The sequence below is a fragment of the Elephas maximus genome, chromosome 10 (genome assembly GCF_024166365.1).
Source record: "Elephas maximus indicus isolate mEleMax1 chromosome 10, mEleMax1 primary haplotype, whole genome shotgun sequence".
Lineage (NCBI taxonomy): Eukaryota > Metazoa > Chordata > Mammalia > Proboscidea > Elephantidae > Elephas > Elephas maximus.
The window spans coordinates 83,147,987-83,172,733 of record NC_064828.1 but is presented as its reverse complement, the minus strand read 5'-3'; the positions used below and the strand labels follow the sequence as shown (position 1 = coordinate 83,172,733).

The 24,747-nt window shown below is 39.9% G+C and overlaps 2 protein-coding genes across 4 annotated transcripts in view; both read left to right on the top strand.

Annotated features, from left to right (window-relative positions):
* The window catches only part of MED6 (mediator complex subunit 6), a 179,123-nt gene that overhangs the window by 112,167 nt on the left and 42,209 nt on the right, over positions 1–24,747 (top strand). The window lies entirely within an intron of this gene.
* ADAM21 (ADAM metallopeptidase domain 21) lies at positions 3,114–5,656 on the top strand. Its single transcript, XM_049897953.1, is given in 2 exon segments — positions 3,114–3,142; positions 3,144–5,656. Coding segments are annotated over 2 exon segments (2,283 nt in total). The 3' UTR covers positions 5,398–5,656.

The following is a 24,747-nucleotide window of genomic DNA, read 5'->3' as shown; positions in this document are numbered from 1 at the left end:
ATCAACAGCCATGGAAGTAGCAGTCAAGAAATCAAAAGACGCAGTGTATTGGGTAAATCTTCTGTAAAGGACCTCTTTAAAGTATTGAAGAGCGAAGATGTCGCCATGAAGACTAAGGTGCCCCTGACCCAAGCCATGGTATATTCAATCACATCATATGAATGTGAAAGCTGGACAATGAATAAGGAAGACCGAAGAAGAGTTGACGCCTTTGATTTGCGGTGTTGGCAAAGAATATTGAATATACCATGGGCTTCCAACAGAACAAATCTGTCCTGGAAGAAGCGTGGCCAGAAGGCTCCTTAGAGACAAGGATGGCGAGACTGCGTCTTACATACTTTAGACATGTTGTCCGGAGGGATCAGCCGCTGGAGAAGGACATCAGGCTTGGCAGAGTACAGGGTCAGCAGAAAAGAGGAAGACCCTCAACGAGGTGGATTGACACAGTGGCTGCAACAATGAGCTCAAGCATAACAACGATTGTAAGGATGGCTCAGGGCCGGGCAGTGTTTCGTTCAGTTGTGCACAGGGTCGCTAGGAGTTGGAACCAACTCTGCGGCATCTAACAACAACAACAGTATCTAGCACAATGTCCTGCACTTCATATGCTCCAAATACATAAATGTTTGTTTAATGAATAAGGAAAGACATGGATGAGGACTGCCATTCAGGCTAGGTGCCAGATGCCGAAATTTCCCGTTTTCAAAAACTGATGGTTCCCAAGAGACAGAAAAGGCCATATAAATCAGAGACTACATCAGCCTGAGACCAGAAGAACTAGATGGTGCCTGGCTACAACCGATGACTGCCCTGACAGGGAACACAGCAGAGAATCCCTGAAGCAGCAGGAGAGCAGTGGAATGCAGACCTCAAATTCTCATAAAAAGACCAGACTTAATGGTCTGACTGAGACTAGAAGGACCCCGGAGGTCATGGTCCCCAGACCTTCTGTTAGCCCAAGACAGGAACCATTCCCAAAGCCAACTCTTCAGACAGGGATTGGACTGGACTATAAGATAGAAAATGATACTGGTGAGGAGTGAGCTTCTTGGATCAAGTACACATGAGACTATGTGGGCAGCTCCTGTCTGGGAGATGAGAAGGCAGAGGGGATACAGAAGCCAGCTGAATGGACACGGAAATACAGGGTGGAGGGAAGGATTATGCTGTCTCATCAGGGGGAGAGCAACTAGGAGTATATAACAAGGTATATATAAATTTTTGTATGAGAGACTGACTTGATTTGTTAACTTTCACCTAAAGCACAATAAAAATATAAAAAAAAAAAAACTGATGGTAAATACTTTTGAGCAAACATCAGGACTTTTCCCTGGGAATTCTAAAATACCAGTCACTCTGATGTCTTTGCCCCAGAAGACAGAGTTTCTTTCCAAGGCCTTTAATTTGCACTGATTCTCATTTTCTCTTCCGAAGGCATTTCTTTTTGTCTTTGGTGTTCTCCTGCACTCAAGAACCTTGTAGCCTAATAGGATTATGAATGAAGGCGAACACAGGCATGAGGCAAGGCAGTGTATAACTTGAGATAAAGAAAGTCATAACAACCGTACAGAACAGAGTAGAACTGCCCCACTGGGTTTCCAAGGATTGGAACTGCCAACCGTTTGGTTAGTAGCTGAGCTCTTAACCACTGTGCCATCAGGATTCCAAAGAAAGTCTAAAATAAATCATAAGACCAATGCAAATTGACATAAGAAGTGTTGTAGTTGTTCTTGATGTCTTCAGCTTTGACAATTTCTCAACAATTTTGCTCTCCCCATACCTATAGAAGACATTGGATTTTTGTGAATCTTTTTTCTCTTCTAAGTATTACCCTAAAAAATAAATACATTTTAAGTACCATTCAGCTATAATCCAAAGAGAATCCAAAACACTTCATCACCCTTCCCCTTTTTTTCTGTGCTTTATTGTACACAGAGATATACTAAGCATTATTTTTCCAGTTGCTATTGAGTTGATTCTGACTCATGGTGACTGCATGTGTGTCAGAGTAGAACTGTGCTCCATAGCCTTTTTTCTGAGGCACTTCTGGGTGGACTCAAGCCACCAGCCTTTCGGTTAGCAGCTGAGTGTGTTAACTGTTTGCACCATCCGGGGACTAGGCATTACAGGGGATGCTAAAATGAGTTCAGGTCGCTGGTTGGTGCAGACAGTTTAAACTCGACTGTTAATCAAAAGATTGACCGTTTGAATCCACTCAGTGGCGCTATGAAAGAAAGTCTGGAGATCAACTTCCGTAAGATTACAGCCACTAAAAATCCTATGTAATGCAGTTCTAATCTGAAACACGTGGGGTTACCATGAGTAGGAATTGACTCGATGGCAACAGGAAGAAAAATGAGTTAAAGTTGTAAACCCTGCACTCAAAAACTGTGCAGTCTAATGGGGTTATGAATGAAGGAGAATACAGGAAAGAGACAGGTATATAACTTGAGATAAAGTCTAAAATAAATCATAAGACCGTTGGAAATTGATGTAAGACTTGTCATAGCTGTTCTGGATATCTCCAGTTTTGACAGTAAAAAGAGGCACTAGGAATAGCTGGAGCCCTGGTGGTGCAGGGGTTGAGAACTTGGCTGCTAACCAAAAGGTCAGCAGTTCCAATCTATCAGCCGCTCCTTGGAAGCTCCATGGGGAAGTTCTGCTCTGTCCTATGGGGTAGCTATGAGTCAGATTCAACTCAGCAGCAACGGGCTTGGTTTTTGGGTTTTAACAATAGTTATGGAATGACAATAGGCATCAACCAATACTGTCTTGGACAAGTTGGGATATAAAATCACCCTACTCCTAAGTCTCTTTAGCTTTGTTTAAACTTTTTACTATGGACATTTTTATACCACATGAAGAATTGAGATAATTGTATAATCAATACCAAATATTCCTCATCCAACCTAAACAATTATCAACATATGGTCAACATTATCTTATCTATACCCACACTAACTCCCCACCCCTATATATTGAAAGCAAATCCAAAGCTTTTTCTTGATTCATCAATCACTTTTACCCCACTTGACTTTCTCCCACCTTCCTTACCCAATCCCACCACCATCCTCACCCTTCTTTATATTTTCACTTTCAGCCCTGCAGCTCTGATGGTCCAGTTCCACCAGGACACAGATCCTTAAAGGTCATCCCTGCACACCGAGCAGCTCAGAGGGAGGAGTCACACCACCAGTGCCTCACACCCTGTCCTCTTTTTCTCTGGACAGATGGCTTCATAATGGCTGCTCCATAATGATGGTTGGTGAGGCTGGGGTGTACTTGAGAGTTGCTCTTATGTTGCTCTGGCTTGGGGTCTCTGACCTCTCCCATGCTGGGTCCTACCAACGCCTCAGCTCCCCAGAAGTGGTGATCCCTTTGAAGGTGACCAGCAGGGTTAGAGGCGCAAAACTTCTGGGCTGGCTTTCCTACAGCCTGCACTTTGGGGGCCAGAAATACATTGTCTACATGAAAGTCAAGAAACTCTTAGTTTCCAGACACCTCCCTGTGCTCACTTACACAGACCAACGTGCTCTCCTTGAGGATCAGCCATTTGTCCGGGATGACTGCTATTATCATGGTTATGTGGAGGGGGTCTCTGAGTCCCTGGTTGTTTTTAGTGCTTGTTTGGGGGGCTTTCAAGGAGTGTTACAAATAAATGACCTCACTTATGAAATCGAACCCATAAGGCACTCTACCACATTTGAACACCTGGTTTATAAGATAAACAGCAATGAGACACAATTCCCACCCATGAGATGTGGTTTAACAGAAGAAGAAATAGTACGCCAACGGTTAGAGTATCTAGAAGCTGAGAACTCGACTCTGAAACAAAATTCTATTGATGCCTGGTGGACCCATTCATGGTTTCTGGAGCTGGCTGTGGTAGTAGACAATGACTTCTTCATTTATTCCGAAAGCAATTTCTCAAAGGTGCAGGAGGATGTATTGCTTATTGTCAGTATAGTGGATTCTATTTATCAGCAGTTGGGTACTTATGTGATTTTAATGGGGATTGCTATTTGGAATCAAGAAAATATTTTTCCAATAATAAGCATAGAACAGGTTCTGGAGAATTTCTGTCATTGGAAACAAATCAGTCTTTCCAGGCTGCAACATGATGCTGCACATCTTTTCATAAAATATTCATTTAAAAATGTACTTGGCTTAGCATATGTTGCAGGAATTTGTCATCCTCCTATCGATTGTGGAGTTAATAGTTTCCAAGGAGACCTCTGGTCTCTTTTTGCCCTCACTGTGGCCCATGAGTTAGGTCATACTTTAGGTATGCAGCATGATGAGGAATTCTGTTTGTGTGAGCAAAGGGGTTGCATCATGAATGCTATCAGGATGGTAGCAAAGAGATTCACCAATTGCAGTTATGCTCAGTTTAGGAAGACCACTTCAAACCAAGGATCCTGTCTGCACAATTTTCCAAGACCATGGGAATTCTTTATGCTGAAGCGCTGTGGAAACATTGTGGTCGAAGGAGAAGAAGAGTGTGACTGTGGATCTGTACAGCAGTGTGAACAAGATCCCTGTTGTCTGTCGAACTGCACTCTGAGTCCTGGAGCTGCTTGTGCATTTGGGCTTTGTTGCAAAGACTGCAAGTTCATGCCATCAGGGGAACTCTGTAGACAACAGATCAATGAATGTGATCTTCCAGAGTGGTGCAATGGGACATCCCATCTGTGCCCAGAAGATGAATATGTGCAGGATGGGATGCCCTGTAGTGGCAGTGCGTACTGCTATCAAAAGAGATGTAATAATCATGACAAACAGTGTAGGGAGATCTTTGGCAAAGGCGCAAAGAGTGCATCTCAGAGCTGCTACAAAGAAATCAACTCCAAGGGAAACCGTTTTGGCCATTGTGGTATAAATGGCACAACATACCTGAAATGTAATACCTCTAATATCTTTTGTGGGAGAGTTCAGTGTGAAAACGTGAGAGAAATTCCCCACCTGAGTGAGCATTCTGCTTTGCAGCACACTCTCATCAATGGTGTCACCTGCTGGAGTATTGACTATCATTTAGGGATGGATGTATCTGATGTTGGAGAAGTGAAAGATGGCACAGTGTGTGGTCCAGGAAAGATCTGTATACACAAAAGGTGTGTCAGTCTGTCTCTCCTGTCACAAATCTGCCTCCCTGAGACCTGCAACAGGAAGGGGGTCTGCAATAATAAACATCACTGCCACTGTGGCTATGGGTGGTCCCCTCCCTACTGCCTGCACAGAGGCTACGGGGGTAGTGTTGACAGTGGTCCAGCATCTGCAAAGAGAAGAGTTTTCTTGCCGCTAACTGTGATTCTTACTTTGTCTGCTTTCTTTTTACTGTTAGCTGTTGGGCTTCACAAGTATCTTCAAAAACGTTCTGGTCCCAAGGAAACAGACTAAGGTTCACTCTTCAGGTTAAGAAAATGTCTCTTATTTAATACCCCATGCATTATTAAGTTTTAGTCTCTTGGCAATAGAAATTTTAGCACATTGCTGGGAGACAGTTTACAGGAAAGCATAGAAATCTTTCCTTCTTTGTGTCAAAATCATTGCCATCAAGCAAAGGTAATTTCCACAATGTTCCTATCTACTGTTCATTGTTTTAAACAGCAAATAAAGCTCCAGTTTTTGCCCTCAGTTAGTCTCTTTGTGTTTCTTGATCACAGATAAGACTCATGGGAAATGCAGGAGACAGACATCAGAGGATCCATGAGATGAACTTTGCCTTTCTACTGCTGTTTACTAATTTGGGAAAATTACGTAAGTTTTCTGACAGCCTACTTCAAAATCTGAAAGGGATGATGATAATGATACCTGTCCCACTCAACTCCTTGGGTTTATCTGGTAATCAAAAGAGAGAAAGGAATGAATTCTTATTAAATCTAAAACTAATTATTTGTTTAATAAAACCTCCTGATCGTGTTCCCTGTGTGCTTCCTAGCCAAATTTGTCTGTTCTAACTTTATGCCTTAATTTGGGAGTTAGCTATCCTCTTAGAGTATTTGCTTGGAATACGAGAATATAAGCTCCATGAGGACATGGTTGTTTTTGTCTATTTTGTTCATTTTTATCCCCAATACCTACAACAGTACCCAACACATGGTAAATATTTGAATAATGCAGTCCCAAACTTATGACATACTCAAGTTATGATGAGTCACACAACTGTCCTTTTTTTTGTACACCTTATTATTAGTACATCTTGGGAGGAAGGTATGGGAAAATCCATGCAGAGTGTATGGGCAAAAATGCTGAGTTAGGTGAACATGCCCCAAGCATTTGATCAGGATAATATGATGGAAGAAATCTGTGGAAAAATCATCCATATGACAAGAATGCTGAATTTAGAACTTGCTATTTTTTGTCTCTAATGTGGAAACCCTGGTGGTATAGTGGTTAAGTGCTACAGGTGTTAACCAAAAGGTTGGCAGTTCGAATCCACCAGGTGCTCCTTGGAAACCCTGGGGAAGTTCTACTCTGTACTATAGGGTCACTATGAGTCAGAATCAACTCAATGGCAATGGGTTTGGTTGTTTTTTTTTTTTTAATCTCTGTTGTAGAACAGCTCACAGACCATGAAGAAGGGGAATTGACAGATCAGAACTTAATGGATTTTGAAGAAGAAAAAAATGTTGGGGAAGAAATAATGAGGAAGAGGAAGGAGAGAAGTTGTCAAAAAATTTTATAGTGAAAGGATTAGCTGGAGTTTTTTTTTTTTTTTTTTCATAAACTAAATCAGAGGCTTCAGTTGCTTGAAAACATGGACCCAAACGATGATCACTTTGTTAAAGTCCATAGGCAGATTCAGGAAGCAGCAAGGTGTTACCGCAAAATATATGAAGAAAAAAAGAAAAGGACCATACAGACATCTCTCACTAATTTTCTGACTAGAAACGCTATCCTCATTTCCAGGGATAATCCAGATGATTCAGAACCTTCCGCAAGTGGAGTTATTACTGCAACTGACAAAATGCCAAGATCATCCAATTCTTCTCCAATCATTGGAGTGAATTTTTATGATTTGTGTATTTTTTATTTACGTATGTATTAAAATATATCTGTAAATTTATATGTAATGTTTCCAACTCCCAAAGACAAAGATTGGGTTTATAAAGATACTGATAATAAAAGGTAATTATAATGAAAACTAAAAATATATATATTTGACTTACATCATAACGGACTTAATGATGGAGTCGTGGGAACGGAAACCTGTCATAAGTTGGGGACTACTTGTAATAAATTTGAATGAAATATTGAACTCATGAATAGTAATTAGGAAAACTAAAAATAATACTTTGGTCATCTTTTTAAAATCACTGGAAGTCTTGCTCAAAATCCAACTTTGAATATTTAAAATATGTGTATTTAAAATGCTTTTTGCCCCTGCTGCACTTCACCAGCCTCTTTGACCTCACTTTGTCTTCTCAGTCCATTCTGAGTGTTTTTGGAAAGCCTTTCTCTTAAAAACACAGATCTAATCAGATACTGTTGGTATATGTTTGGTCCAAATAACTTCTGAATGGCAGTCTTTGTAAATTGAGACAAATGACTTTATTTTTTCACTCTTTTTTAAAATTGTACTTTAGGTGAAGGTTTACAGAACTAGTTTCTCATTAAACAGTTAGTACATATATCGTTTTATGACATTGGTTAACAACCCCATGACATGTCAACACTCTCCCTTCTCAACCTTGGTTCCCTATTACCAGCTTTCCTGTCCCCTCTTGCCTTCTAGTCCTTGTCCCAGGGCTGGTATACCCCTTTAGTCTTGTTCTTGTGTTATGGGCCTGTCCAGTCTTTGGCTGAAGGGTGAACCTTAGGAATGACCTCATTACTGAGTTGAAAGGGTATCCGGGGGCCATACTCTCAGGGTTTCTCCAGTCTCTGTCAGGCCAGCAAGTCTGATCTTTCTTTTTGAGTTAGAATTTTGTTCTACATTTTTCTCCAGCTCTGCCTGGGACCCTCTATTGTGATCCCTGTCAGAGCAGTCAGAGGTGGTAGCCGGGCACCCTCAAGTTGTACTGAACTCAGTCTGGTGGAGGCTGTGGTAGTTGTGGTCCATTTAGTCCTTTGGACTAATTTTTCCCTTGTGCCTTTGGTTTTCTTCATTCTCCCTTGCTCCCGAAGGGGTGAGACCAGTGGAGTATCCTAGATTGCCCCTCACAGGCTTTTAAAACCCCAGACGCTACTCAGCAAAGTAGAATGTAGAACATTATCTTCATAAACTATGTTATGCCGGTTGAGCTAGATGTTCCCCCGAGACCATGGTCCCCACAGCCTTTAGCCCAGCAATTCGGTCCCTCGGGGAGTTTGGATATGTCAAATGACCCTTTTGATGGCATTTTTCATTATGCTTTGCCAACTTTTGCATCCTCTGGCTATTTTCTGTTTTGTGTATTCTTGGTTGTGTCATCCCTCTGTACATTTGGACATGCAATTCGCATTCCCAAAATGCTGTTTACCGCCTTACTTTGACCTGGCCAGCTCCTAGTTTTCTCTCCATAGAGGTTAAATATCACATCTTTGGAAAAGCATTTCCTAATGAAGTCACTTTGTACAAGCTCTATAGTTTGGTGCACTCTAGGAATAAACAAAGAGAGATTCTAATAACGTACCAGCCAGGGACAGAAAGAAGAAAACGGTATTTAGTGGAGCCATAGAAACAGGGACAAGGTAACCAAGAAGTCAGTCTGATTAAACTTGGCTATGGAAGATGAATTACAAAGAAAAAGATACACGTTTTAAGTGTGTATGTCCACATGATGAAAACAGAGAAGGCACTCCAATTTATTCATTTTCTGTTGAAAGAGTTTAATTTTTTAAAATTTGATTATTCAAATTTATCCAATATGCTATATTTTTTGAGTTTTGTATTATTGCTTGAAATTATGTTTGAAGAATCTATTTGTCATTTTCTGCGATTCTGTTGGTTTCAGCTTTTATGCTTAAATCTGGGATTTATTTGCTATAAAGAACATAACACATATATCTTTTCAAATGGCTAGTGTTTTAGTCATCTAGTGCTGCCATAACAGAAATATCACAAGTGGATGGTTTTAGCAAAGAGAAATGTATTCTCTCACAGTCCAGTAGGCTACAAGTCTGAATTCAGGGCATCAGCTCCAGGGGAAGTCTTCCTCTTCTCCGTTGGCTCTGGTGGAAGGTCCTTGTCATCAATCTTCCCCTGGTCTAGGAGTTTCTTAGCACAGGAACCTTGGGTCCAAAGGACACACTCTGCTCCCAGCACTGCTTTCATGGTGGTATGAGGCTCCCCTGTTTCTGTTTGCTTCTCTCTTTTATATCTCAAAAGAGATTGGCTTAAGATACGATCTAATCTTATAGATCACATCAACATAATTGCCACTAATCTATCTAATTAACATCATACTAATAGGATTTACAACACATAAGAAAATCACAGCATATGACAAAATGGTAGATAATCACACAATACTGGGAATGGTGGCCTAGCTAAGGTGACAGATTTTGGTAGGGGGGACACAATTCAATCCATGACATTCTACCCTTTGGCACCCCAAAATTCATGTCCTTGCCACATGTAAAACATACTCACCCCATCATATCATAGTAAAAGTCTTAATTCAACTCCAAGTCCAAAATCCAAAAATTCCTTTTCATCTGTGAAATCTAGAATATAACTTATCTGTTTCCAAAGTACAGTGGTGGAACAGGCACAAGCTAGACATTTCCATTACAAATGGGAGAAATTGGAGGGAAAGAAGGCATAACAGGCACCAGGCAAGTCAGCAGCACACATTACATTCACCCTCAAGGCTTGAAAATAATCCTCTGTTCTCTGAGACCACTTATACAATGGCCCTGCACTCCAGACCCTGGGTATTGGCCATACTGTCTGGATTCTGAGCGGAGGCCCCTTGGCCCTGGGCTTCAGCTCCAACTTTCAGGCCCACTGGAATGGCAAAACTGCTCCCTCGGCTTTAGGCGCACCATTCTCTTACTCCATCTGAGTGGAGACTCCACCCTTAGAAATACCAGAGGCCATGGCTCCACCCTTTAAGACCCCAGAGGTCATGGCCATACCCTTTGGGACAGAGGCAGCTCGGCTTCCTGTGTTCCTTCTCTTCTCAGTTTCTGTTTCCTGGTTTCTTGGCTTCTCAGCCCGAGTCTGTCCTGTGGGGCCAAGTGTTTCAAAGCTCTGTGGCTCCACCCGTAAGTGCCTGGAGGCACCCCACTCCACCTGTAAACTTCGGCTGGAAGGTACTCAGCTCTCTTCCTCCGTGGGGTAGGCAAGCCTAGCTCCACTGATAAGTGCTGAGAGGCACCCCACTCCACCAGGAAGCCTTCTGTGCACAGGCACTCAGCTCTCTCACTCTGTGGGTTGGCTCCAGTGCCATCTTGCACTGGTCTCCTGGTTCTTCCGTTGCCAGTTCTCTGCTGCTGCCAGTTCTGCTTACCAAAAGCAGCCCACTAGGCACTCACAGTCCATATTTTAGGTATATGTTAGAGCAGTACCCCACTCTTTTGGTACCAAATTCTGTCTTAGTCATCTAGTGCTGCTATAACAGAAATACAAGCGGATGGCTTTAACAAACAAGTTTATTCTCTCGCAGTCTAGTAGGCTAGAAGTCCAAATTCAGAGTGTCAGCTCCAGGGGAAGGTTTTCTCCGTTGGCTCTGGAGGAAAGTCCTTGTCATCAATCTTCCCCTGGCCTAGGAGATTCTCCTTGCAGGACCCCTGGGTCCAAAGGACAAACTCTGCTTCCAGTGCTGCTTTCTTGGTGGTACGAGGTCCCCAGCTCTCTCCTCACTTCCCTTTCCTTTTATCTCTTGTAAGATAAAAGGTGATGCAGGCCCCACCCCAGGGAAATTCCCTTTACATTGGATCAGGGATGTGACCTCAGCAAGGGTGTTACATCCCACTCTAATCCTCTTTAACATAATCTAATCTTGCCTCATTAACTACAGGCAGAGATTAGGATTTACAACACATAGGAAAATTATATCAATCACAAAATGAAGGACAACAACACAATACTGGGAATCATGGCCTAATAAGTTGACACATATTTTTAGGGAACAAAATTCAATCCATGACAGCTAGGTAGTTGTTCTAACATAATTTATTGAGAAAACCATTTTTCCCCTATTTTACTGGTAAATTGAGACTTTGTATTGCATTTTAAAGTTGCTGTTAGGTGCCATTAAGGTGCTTTCGACTTACAGCAACTCTATGCACAGCAGAAAGAAATACTGCCTAGTCATGTGCCATCCTCACAATTGGTGCTATGTTTGAGCCCATTGTTGCAGCCACTGTATCAATCCATCTCATCTAGGGTCTTCCTCTTTTTCACTGACCCTCTACTTTACCAAGCATGATGTCCTTCTCCAGGGATTGGTTCCTTCTAATAACATGTTCAAAGTAAGCCAGACAAAGTCTCACCATCCTTGCTTCTGAGCAGCATGCTGGCTGTACTTCTTCCAAGACAGATTTGTTCGTTCTCCTGGTAGTCCACAGTATATTCGGTATTCTTCACCAACACCATAATTCAAAGGCATCAATTCTTCTTAAGTCTTCCTTATTCATATGCTTTCGCATGCATATGAGGCGACTGAAAATACCATGACTTGGGTCAGGCACACCTTATTCTCAAAGTGACATCTTTGCTTTTTAACACCTTAAGGAGTTTTTATGCAGCAGATTTGCCCGGTGCAATACATTGTTTGATTTCTTGACTGCTGCTTCCATGGGCGTTGATTACGGACCCAAGTAAAATGAAATGCTTGACAACTTCAGTATTTTTGTCTGTTTATCATGATGTTGCTTATTGGCCCAGTTGTGAGGATTTTTGTTTTATGTTGAGGTGTAATCCATACTGAAGACTATATCTTCAACAGTTAAGTTCTTCAAGGCCTCTTCACTTTCACAAGCAAGGTTGAATCATCTGTATATCGCAGGTTGTTAATGAGTCTTTGTCTGATCCTGATGCCACATTCTTCATAGGTTAATGATTTCTCTCCCTCATACATAAGAGTAGATTTGCATGCAGGTTTTTTTTTTTTTTTTTATCAATGCAGCGCTTTAATCTTTGAATTTTATATCTGGGAGCTTCACTGAGATACTGCATAACAAAAATGTGTGGCCTGAGCATGTATTTTGGCAGTCCCATATCACTTGAGCCCCTGGCTCTCTTTGATTCCTCCTCTAAGTTCCAAATTTGGTAAAAAGCAAGCTCTTTGGCGCCTGCCTGCTAAATCTGTTTCTTTTCCAATACAATTCTTTAAAATCTTTTTTATCATTGTAAAAATATAGATAACATAAATTTGCCATTTCAACATTTCTCATGTAAAATTCAGTGAGACCAATTACATCAATCAAGTTGTGCAAACATCATCAACATTCATTGCCAAGTTTTCTATCCCAATAAACAAAAACACAAACTCAGTGCTACCCAAATAATGACCTTCCCTTTTCCCATCCTCCTACTCTTGTTTGTCCACTACTATTTGGTAACATCAGTGTAGGATCCTATTTTTAATTTCATGGTCTTAACTATTTCGAGGTTTCTGTGGGATGGCAGATGATCTGTTCTCTGTTCAATGGCAAACAATAGGGAACTTGGTTTTTTAGTGTTATTTGTCTGTTTTTTTTTTTTTTTGTCTTTAGGATTCTGTTGTTTCCTGATATCTGAGACTACATGTTTAATAAGTTTATTAGAGTTTGGCTATCCACTTGTAACCGAACACCACCTGGGTTCTTGTCTTATTAGCCGATTGAAATAAGATGGGCACTGATTGCAACAGAAACAGAAAGTGGCAAGTTTATTGTCTACGCATACAAGGAGCGGGTGGGGTCTAGTGATCTTAAGGCCACGTGCTCACTGACTAAGGGGGCTGGGGAGCTTTTTGTTTCCAATGGCCTCAGGGGGTTGGGTTTGGTACCCAGAATTTTCTGCCTTTGGCCCTCCCATGCCTATATTGGGGCGGGGGGTCAGTTGAAGGATGTGATTTCAATCTGTGCATGCTTCAAGGTGTAACTAGGGCTAGTCAGTGGACGGAGCCACTACCTGCTGCGACTTTCTGCTCAAAACAAGCTTGTGGTTAGCAAGACAAAGAGAGGGGGGAAGAGGTGTTGATTGGGGTTTTCAATATGGCTGAGCAGCCTGTTTCAATCCCCCCTTTTTGTTGTAGGTTTCTCTATCTTGGGAAACAGGGCGCCGTGTCTCTCTAGCTGCTTCTTGCTGGATGGGGGCGTAGAGGCCTAAGGGCTAGAAAAGTGGAGCTTTTGTGTTCTCTGAGTTAAACTGTTTTATCTCTCTTGTATCTATAGTGGCCCTTTATTAGGCTGTTGTCTCTCTTCTTGATAGGGGGATGGGTCGAAATTTCCAGGCAACCGTCATTTGGAGTTGGAACTTTTGAATCACTTGAAATGACTCTACCCTTCAGGGGAGAAGGCATCGACTCATTAAGGCATACACCAAGAAACATAAGCTTATCTAGAGAGAGGAACAACACAAGCAAAGGTTAAAATAGAAATTGGTAAAATGGCTAGAGCAAAAACAATTCTTAATACTTTTATAGTACTTATTTTTATGATACTTATTTACCGGTCTTTGTTTCATCTCTTGAGTAGCCACGTAAGTCTTTTCACTAGCTCGCATTTTTTTAAAAAAGGCAAAAGTGGGAAGTAGACAAGCATGTTGTTAGAGTCATGTCTTTTCAAGTCTTAAGAATATTAAAAAAAAAAAAAACAGGGTATAAAATGAGCAACGCCATTGAAAGCTTCACCTTTTCACAAATTGGCTAGAACCTGTGATCTTATATTCTGAATTGTCTTTTTTAATGATCATTGGCACAGGTTTCAGTAACGACAGTCAGGAGGGTCTTCATTGGTCCAACAAATTTCTATTTACTAGGTGTTAATAAAAAAAAAAAAAATAGGTGTTAATAATAGGTGTTAATAGATGAGTGGAAAGTCTTTTGTGTTCTGGCTTATGTGAAAGTTTCCCTACAAGACTTTTTCTGAGATGATTCTATCTATTGTCTTTATACCTCAGGACCCAGTTGATGTGTCCTTGTGAGTCCAGCTCTAGCTGGGTCACATTCTCTATGCTCAAGGACAGGTAATAATGACTCTAATATTATTTCTTAAATCATTTCTTCTTTTTGGTCAGAGACTGGAGATACCACATCAATGATCAATACGTTGACTTGGTCAAGCTCCTAGATGGCAACCATGGCAGGTTCTTTAAACTCACGGTGCTGGTTTTCCACTGGATACCGTCTGGTTTTTCACCAGGTTCTTAAGAGCAAAGTTCTTATTAATTGTATTGTTGAAGTGAGCAGACTCAATGTACACCAACATTTTAGCCCTAGGCCTTCTTTTGTCTTTTAGGTGTGTAAGACAATAGGACAAATTTTTATTATGCCTAATATTACCAGGATGTAGATTAAGAACATTACTTGTAGTAGTACAAATAAATCTGGTGTTTGTAAGGGTGTTACAGTATGTGACTAAGTAGCTTGCTATCCAGTGTTATGTATATCCTGTTCTATTTCTCCTGTGTTATTTATCTAAAAGTAACAAGAGGTATTTGCTACAGCACACATTACACTTTCTTGGACCAATAAATAAAAATTTAAGGCTATTTTGTTATCTCATGTCACCTTGGCTTAATGAGGTAGAGATCACTGTTGTGTTTTTATGTCACTAACAATCACTATGTCTGTTATTTGTCACATACTGATTGATAAACTTCTTAAAAAGATTTCTCCAATTCTAATATACCGTAAGTAGGAATTAAATTTGCCAACCATACCTTGAGTGTTGGACCAATCGGCTTTCTTCTGACTCTCGTTTTACAAAGGATAACAAATTAACATTACCTTTCTAGTATTTACTACGAATATCTAAAGATAATTTTTAAAGTTCTCAAAGTGTATTCATTGCCCAGATTAACTAGGAATCTAAATAAGAAATTGTCTATGTAAATTCACTATTAGTTGGAAACGGATCATCTAAATTTGTTTCGTTGGATCTACCACACAAAAACATATCATTTATAAAGCACACAAAGTTTGTCTAGAGAAAACAGAAGGCATAGAAAAATTTATATATGACAAACAAGTTTCTATTAAAGAATACGTGATTAGCAAGATAATACAGGATGGACTTCTGTTGGAGCTCTCTAGTTAATCTGTCTAAAACATATTAAGTGTTTTCCCTGAGGGCAAGCTGTGTCTTATTGGTTTACTTATTAAGTCATGGGTCACTTTTTCAAAAAGGAAGTGGAATTTAAGACAAAATGGAGTCTAGTTATGAGGTTGATCTCTGAGATCCTGATTTCTTTAAGTTACATAATTTTCTATATAGCAAGAGGGTAAGAGTTTGATTACAAGCATTAGACAGGTATTTTATACAACATTGTCTTGAAAACTTATTAAACCAATTACTGATTTACCTTAAATATAACTCTATTTGCTGATGTTTGGAGTCAGTTTCTCAAAACAGACTGAATTCTTCAAAAAAAAAAGCACAATACCCAGAGCAAAATGGTCTTGTTAGTTTTCTGGACAATTATTTGACTACTAGGGGCTTTAGGAATCAGTTTTTTCCTTAAAGCTCAAGGTTTAAAAGGACAACCAGAGGCGATGGCCTGTGTAGGTTGTCCCAACCTCTATGAAAGTCAGCAATCTGGATTTCAGGAAAATTATATACAGTCTTTCACGGTTCCCTCTTTGGATCAGGATCTTGTAATAGAAGCTTTAATTAAAAAGGTTTAATAAATGGTAATTGGACACTATCTGGTTTTTAAGATCTCAGGCACCATACAATAAATCAGGAGGTAGACTAGAAACACTAACACTAGGACAATTGTCTGAAATAATCAATGAAGCCATGACTCTAAGGTCTTTGAACCAAGGAAACAAATCTCATGAGGTGTTTGTTTACACATAAGTAGCATCAGTAGCTGTTTTTCATGTGTCTCAGTAACAACTACATTCTCTCAAACCTAAGATTGTGTATTAATATAAACACAGCAACATTTACCTATTAAGGAACAAACTATTCTTTCAGAGAATAGAAAATCTGATGTTATTCTAATTTGTAAAATCATAGCTCAAATTTTAGACACTTTTCTGGTTATGATATTTACAACTTCGCTAAGTTTACCAAAAGGAACTTCTAATTCAAGAGTTAAAATAATTAAACCCATTAGGTAGATAATTTAGGAGAAAAGAGGAAAATGATTTCTTATATTTAGAATGTAGGACTTTAAGGCATTATTTCCAGAAAGAAAGACTTTAAAATATCAGAAATATTTTTACATAAAACCCATAGTTTATCATTTCGTTTACTCAGTCTTATGTAGTTAACTTCTGTTGCAGGTGATTCTGGATCGACTGCAGTTTGCAAAACCATCAGCTTCTGTATAGAGTTCTGGAAATCTTGACTGAGTCTAGTCACAGTCTTTTTTTTTACAAGTTCAATACAGTCCATATTTTTTGTTGAGATATTCTGGTCAAATGTTTTGAGAAAATCGGCAAAGTAAAAATTTATCTGTAGATGACAAAACTTATTATGGCCATGATTAATTTATAAGCATAACTCTTAATAGTCAAAGACCTGATAGAAATTAATTACAAGCATAATGTAAAGGCCAAGTAAAATCAGTTAAAAAAAAAGAAAAAACCTTAGATAAAAATATTTTGAAATATACTCACTAATAAACATATTTTTAAAGAACTTCAGATATAACACATAATAATCTTGACACATAAAACCGTATAGTTAGTATATACTAAGAATATACCAAGATTATCAAGTCTCTAAATACCTGAATAGTAATAAAAAAAAAATTAACTTCATAGGTAAATGACTTGAATTCTCCAGTAAAACTATTGGCTTTGTTGATGTTAGATTCAAAAAGTAAAGTTTGAACCAAGTTAGCAATAAAGAAATAATAAAATTATGACATAATATTATGCATTTGTTGTCTAGTATTAGGCAAAAATGTAAGAGGAAATACTAACATATAAATTTTAACCCAAAGGTTAACAACAGGTTCCATGTATTTTATAACATGTTAAATAAACCTTTTCAGCACTTTTATAAAAATTTTGTGGCTTTCTATGAAGTTTCAAACTTGTCAAGAGTTTATCATAAGTTACTATGAAACAATACTTGTTATTTCACCAAAGATCTCAAAATAAAAACCTTAGCTTTTTTTCTTCTTAAAGCCATGCGGCTTGGTTTCTGACTGAGGTATCTTATTCTAATGAGACCAAACCTTTGTTTTAGTGGCAGGTTACATTAATAAATTAACTCTTTAACTCAGAAATGAAAGGAAATTTTGTTATTTTAACAGCAAGAAACCTAATTCTTTGTTTTATGTGCTATAAAAACTCTTAAAAATCTCATAAATTAAACCATTAAGCTTCAGTCAGATAAACCTTTTGACCATATCAAATAAATTTCTTTTTAATAAACTTCTTAAAAGTTGTCTTTGTTGTATATCTCTTATAGTACAAAAAAAAAAAAAAACCAAACCCAGTGCGGCCGAGTCGATTCCAACTCATAGCAACCCTGTAGGACAGAGTAGAACTGCCCCAGAGAGTTTCCAAGGGGCATCTGGCAGATTTGAACTGCCCACCCTTTGGTTAGCAGCCGTAGCACTTAACCAGTATGCCACCAGGGTTTCCATCTCTTATAGTGAAAAATGGCAAAAATGAACTCACGTATGAGCTGACCCAAATATACACACACATATATCCTTTCTCTTGTGGTATAAAAAGCAAAAGTATATAAGCTTAAGGTACGACAAACATCTATTAATTCAACATCAATAAGTTACTTAAAAGGTCTTAGAAATTATTTTAAGCCTGTAAACCATAAAACATAACAAATTGAAATAAAGTTGCTTTAAATATTCCAAGTTTTCATTTAACTTTTACTATTTCCCATATGTATATATATATTTTTTCCAATCTAATTTTAGCCCTTAAAGATTTCATCAACTGGCTTTGGAAATCACAAAGTCTTTGCTTAATCAACCAATTCATTGATGTGGATATAACCTTTAAGTCTCTGGCTAGGGTTGGAAACATTTTTCTAGGCCATTTTGGGTATGTCATTATGATTTTTATTTGACCTTGGTGGCTGAGGACTGGGGGCTGAGGAAGCCTGATTTTGTCCCACCCTACCTACCTTTTAAATCCAGGTAGAAGACAAGATTAGGTGTCCTGATTCATTTACATATGTTTAAGTGCACCTAGGCATTTTGAAAGGCAAAACAATTTCTTTCTCTTTATCTCAGAGTAACTTGGCAGGTCAGTTCTATTAGCCAAGAGATTTTTAACCCTATACTTCTTTCAGTTTTTGAAGCTTTTCTTTTAGCGCAATAGGAATTTATTTGTCTCATGCACTGCAGTCAAGAGTTTTCTCAGCTCTGGGAGAGAACGTCCTTTTAAAATCTTAACACTGTGCCCAGGGTGTTCTCTGTATTGTGATTCAGATCCCAGTCTACACTGAAAATCTGTTTTCGTCTTGTATCTCTCTCTCTTCTTCTTCTTTTTTTTTTTTTTAAGAAAGAGGAAAAAAAAAAAACTTTAAGGCCACGGAGGGACTCTCAAGCTTATTTTCTTGGGCTATTCTCAAACCAAGACTTATATCTACAACCCACAGCTAGGGTTGGTAATTCTTGGGATTACAGTCTTAGGGGTGAAAACAAACAAACAAACAAAAAAACACCCTTTTCTATATGGAAAAGAAAGAGGAAATAAAATACGGAGAGCAAAAAGAGCAGAGTGGATACTAAGATGAAAAAGAGGAGAAGAATCTTCTGAAAAACCGCAGAGGGACTTGAACCCCCCAAACCGCCAATGGGGCGAGGGCCCCTTAATTAGGCGAGAGTGGGTCCCAGTGGGCCACAACCCCTATTTCCCTTGTTTCTATGGGTTCTGGTCTTAGGACTGCGCTTGGCCACCCTCTTCATGCCTAACTCCCGAGACCAGTGGAACAACCTGGTCGAGTGTGCTTACCTGAAGTTAGAGGTCTCACCGGTCCAGTTTCTGTTCCTGAGCTGAGGTGGGGACGCAGGGGACTTTGTCCCGAGCGGGAATCACTGTAACCGCCCAAGACTCCTTACCGATCAAATGAGATCAGGGTGCACCTTAAGGGGTATCAGGGGTCCCGATACTCACTGCCCGGGTTTCACAGTCAGCTGTCCCGGCGGAGTCGCCAGAATTTGTAACCTAACGCCACTTGGGTTCTTGTCCTGTCTTATTAGCCGATTGAAATAAGAGGGACACTGCTTGCAACGGAAACAGAAAGTGGTAAGTTTATTGTCTACGCATACAAGGAGCGCGTGGGCTCTAGTGACCTTAAGGCCACGTGCTCGCTGACTAAGGGGGCTGGGGAGCTTTTTGTTTCCAATGGCCTCAGGGGGTTGGGTTTGGTACCCAGAATTTTCTGCCTTTGGCCCTCCCATACCTATATTGGGGCGGGGGGTCAGTTGAAGGATGTGATTTCAATCTGTGCATGCTTCAAGCTGTAACTAGGGCTAGTCAGTGGACAGAGCCAGTACCTGCTGCGATTTCCTGCTCAAAACAAGCTTGTGGTTAGCAAGACAAAGAGAGGGGGAAGGGGTGTTGATTGGGGTTTTCAATATGGCTGAGCAGCCTGTTTCACACTCAGAGTCCTCCTTGTTTGTTTTGTGTTGCATCAAAATGTGTTTTTTAAACACTAAAGATGAGGACCCTCTTCCATCTTCCAAAACCTCGGCGTTTCGTCTTTACTCATTAAATGGACCAGATAGTTGTCAGTATGTACAAAAATGGGGTTTCTATACCAAAGATGGTATTTACATACAATGGCTTTCTAAGAAACATTTAAATTTAGTACAGTGACATACCTAAAGAAAGCCTTAGAATAAAAAGAAAACCTAATCCAAGCAGAGAACAGTCAGCTTTCTTTGATTAGTATGCTAAATCTGCTAAACAGAGCACAAGTAGCACTATAATCTCTTCAAAAGATTCTTTAAATAAGGCTAAGGAAAGCAGAGACAGGAAATTTATAACAAGTTAGACATTTAAATTAAAAAAGAGGGCATTCAGCAGCTACATTAAGGTGATTTAACAATTCCTCAAACCATAAGCAAGTTCAGACCTTAAAAAAAAAACTGATTAAAATATCAATTTTGTTATTGGGATACAGAGGCTGGAAAAATGATTGTCCTACTGAATTCTTTTTTTTTAACAAGATTACTCAGATTCTTAACATGATATGCCTCTCAAGGATCCAGCAATGCTGAATTATATCTTTGCTTTTGGTTAACTGATCAATATTCTTAATGGAAACCAGTTTTAATGGTGAAGGTTGTGTGTCAAATTGGCTGGGTCATGGTTCTCAGTGGTTTGGCAGTTATGATGTAATTTGGCAGTTATGTAATGATGCAATCAACTCCATGATGACATCTTCTGTGAGCAGCCAATCAGTTGAAAGGGCTTTTCCTTGGAGATGTGGCCCTCCTCCAGTATATAAAGGAATGTTCCAGCAAGGCTCTTGCTCTGAATCCTGCATCCAGCTCATAATCATCTGACCTTCAGTTCTTGGGACTTGAGCTAGCAGTTTACCTGCTGATCTTGGAATTCTTCAGCTTCTGAAGCCTGAGAGCAAGCAGCCTGCCATCTTACCTCCCAATCCTGGATTCATCAGCCTCCACAGCCTGTGAGCCAGCAGCTTATGGTCTGATCTGTCGCTGTTGGGTTCATCAGCCTCCAGCCTGATGCCTGATCCATGGACTTGGTACTTGCCAGCCTCTACAACCCTGTGAGCTATTTCCTCGAGATAAATCTCTCTCTCTCTCTCTCTCTCTCTATACCCCCATGCATCAGTCAGTTTGTTGTATTGTGGGGCTTGTGTGTTGCTGTGATGCTGGAAGCTATGCCACCAGTATTCAAATACCTGTAGGGTCAACCATGGCAGACAGGTTTCAGCTGAGCTTCCAGACTAAGACAAACTGGGAAGAAGGACCCTATGGTCTACTTCTGAAAAGAATTAGCCAGGGAAAACCTTATGAATAGCAGTGGAACATTTTCTGATATAGTGCCAAAAGATGAGCCCTTTGGAAGTCACTCAAGAGATGACTGGAGAAGAGCTGCCTCCTCAAAGTAGAGTCAACCTTCATGATGTGGATGGAGTCAACCTTTCTGAACCTTCATTGGCTGATGCAGCACGACTCAAAATGTGAAGAAACACCTGCAAACCTACATTTAGAAATCGGAACATAGAATGTACGAAGTATGAATCTAGGAAAATTAGAAATTGTCAAAAGCGAAATGGAACACATAAACATCAGTATCCTAGGCATTAGTGAGCTGAAATGGGATGCTATTGGCCATTTTGAACCAGACAATCATGCAGTCTACTATGCCAGGAATGAAAACTTGAAGAGGAATGGCATTGCATTCATTGTTAAAAAGAACGTATCAAGATCTATCCTGAAGTACAGTGCTGTCAGTGATAGGATAATATCCGTATGCCTACGAGGAAGACAAGTTAATACAACTATTATTCAAAATTATGCATCAACCGCTAAGGCCAAAGATGAAGAAATTGAACAGAATACTGCATGGTTTGAAGTCAACAAAGGTGTGTGTCAGGGTTGTATCCTTTCACCATACCTGTTCAATCTGTATGCTGAGCAAATAATCCGCGAACCTGGAGTATATGAAAAAGAACGGGGCATCAGGATTGGAGGAAGACTCATTAACATCCTGAGTTATGTAGATTGCACAACCTTGCTTGCTGAAAGTGAAGAGGACTTGAAGCACTTACCGATGAAGATTAAAGACCACAGCCTTCATTATGGATTACACCTCACATAAAGAAAACAGAAATCCTCACAACAGGGCTAATAAGCAACAACATGGTAAATGGAGAATATTAAAGTTGTCAAGGATTTCATTTTACTTGGATCCATGGTCAACACCCATGGACACAGCAGTCAGGAAATCAAAAGGCACATTGCATTGGGCGAATCTGCTGCAGAAGACCTCTTTAAAGTACTAAAAAGCAAAGATGACTTTAAAAAAAATTTTTTTTATAGTACTTTAAGTGAAAGTTTACACATCACATCTGTCTCTCACACAAAAACTTATATACACCTTGCTACATACTCCCAATTGCTCTCCCCCTAATGAGACAGTCCGCTCCCTTCCTCCACTCTCTCTTTTCATGTCCATTTTGCCAGCTTCTAACCCCCTCTACCCTCTCATCTCCCCTCCAGGCAGTAGATGCTAACATAGTCTCAAGTGTCCACCTAATCCAAGAACCTCACTCCTCACCAGCATGCCTCTCCATCCCATTGTCCAGTCCAATCCATGTCTGAAGAGTTGGCTCCGGAAATGGTTCCTATCCTGGGGCAACGGAAGGTCTGGGGGCCATGACCACTGGGATCCTTCTAGTCTCAGTCAGACCATTAAGTCTAGTCTTGTGAGAATTTGGGGTCTGCATTCCACTACCCTCCTGCTCCCTCAGGGATTCTCTGTTGTGTTCCCTGTCAGGGCAGTCATCAGTTGTAGCCGGGCACCATCTAGTTCTTCTGGTCTCAGGATGACGTAGTCTCTGGTTTATGCAGCCCTTTCTGTCTCTTGGGCTCGTAATTACCTTGTGTCCTTGGTGTTCTTCATTCTCCATTGGTCCAGGTGAGTTGAGACCAATTGATGCATCTTAGATGGCCGCTTGCTAGCGTTTAAGACCCCAGACGCCAATCTCCAAAGTGGGATGCAGAATAGATTTTATTATGCCAATTGACTTAGATGTCCCCGGAAACCATGCTCACCAAACCCCCGTCCCTGCTATGCTGGCCTTCGAAGCATTCAGTTTATTCAGGAACCTTCTTTGCTTTTGCTTTAGTTCAGTTGTGCTGACCTCGCCTGTATTATGTGTTGTCTTTCTCATCACCTAAAGTAGTTCTTATCCACTATCTAATTAGTGAATACCCCTCTCCCACCATCCCTTCCTCCCCCCTCTCGTAACCATCAAAGAATATTTTCTTCTCTGTTTAAACTATTTCTTGAGTTCTTATAATAGTGGTCTTATACAATATTTGTCCTTTTGCAACTGAGTAATTTCACTCAGCATAAAGCCTTCGAGATTCCTCCATGTTATGAAATGTTTCACAGATTCATCACTGTTCTTTATGTATTCCATTGTGTGAATATACCATAATTGATTTATCCATTCATCCGTTGATGGGCACCTTGGTTGCTTCCATCTTTTTGCTGTTGTAAACAGTGCTGCAATGAACATGGGTATGCATATATCTATTTGGGTAAAGGCTCTTATTTCTCTAGGATATATTCCAAGGAGGGAGATTGCTGGATTGCATGGTAGTTCTATTTCTAGTTTTTTAAGAAAGCGCCAAATTGATTTCCAAAGTGGTTGTACCATTTTACAGTCCCACCAGCAGTGTATAAGTGTTCCAATCTCTCCACAGCCTCTCCAACATTTATTATTTTGTGTTTTTTGGATTAATGCCAGCCTTGTTGGAGTGAGATGGAATCTCATTGTAGTTTTGATATGCATTTCTCTAATGGGCAATGATTGTGAGCATTTCCTCATGTATCTGTTAGCTACCTTAATGTCTTCTTTAGTGAAGTGTCTATTCATATCTTTTGCTCACTTTTTAATTGGGTTATTTGTCTTCTTGCAGTTGAGTTTTTGCAGTATCATCTAGATTTTAGAGATCAGACGCTGATCAGAAATGTCATAGCTAAAAACTTTTTTTCAGTCTGTAGGTAATCTTTTTACTCTTTTGGTGAAGTCTTTGGATAAGCATAGATGTTTAAATTTTAGGAGCTCCCAGTTATCTATTTTGTCTTCTGTATTATTCGTAATGTTTTGTATACTGTTTATGCCATGCATTAGGGCTCCTAATGTTGTCCCTATTTTTTCTTCCATGATCTTTATCGTTTTAGATTTTATATTTAGGTCTTTCATCCATTTTGAGCTCATTTTTGTGCATGCTGTGAGGTATGGGTCTTGTTTCATTTTTTTTGCAAATGGTTATCCAGTTATGCCAGCACCATTTGTTAGAAAGACTGTCTTTTCCCCATTTAACTGCTTTGGGGCTTTTGTCAAATATCAACAGCTCATATGTGGATAGTTTTATGTCTAGTCCGAATTCTGTTCCATTGGTTTATGTATCTGTTACCAGTACCAGGCCGTTTTGACTACTGTGGCGGCGTATTAGGTTCTAAAATCAGGTAGAGTGAGGCCTCCCACTTTGTTCTTCTTTTTCAGTAATGCTTTACTTACCCAGGGCCTCTTTGCCTACCATATGAAGTTGGTAATTTCTTTCTCTGTCCCATTAAAAAATCTCATTCAGATTTGGATAGGAATTGCATTGTATCTATAGATCCCTTTTGGTAGAATATACACTTTTATAATGTTAAATCTTCCTATCCATGAGCAAGACATGTTTTTCCACTTCCAAAACCCAAAATCCACTGCCGTCGAGTCGATTCGGACTCATAGCGACCCTATAGGACAGAGGAGAACTGCCCCATAGAGTTTCCAAGGAGCGCCTGGTGGATTTGAACTGCTGACCTTTTGGTTAGCAGCTGTAACTCTTAACCACTACGCCACCAGGGTTTCCGTTTTTCTACTTTTGTAGGTCTCTTTTGGTTTCTTGCAGAAGTGTTTTGTAGTTTTCTTTGTGTAAGTCTTTTACATTTCTCGTAAGATTTATTCCTAAGTATTTGC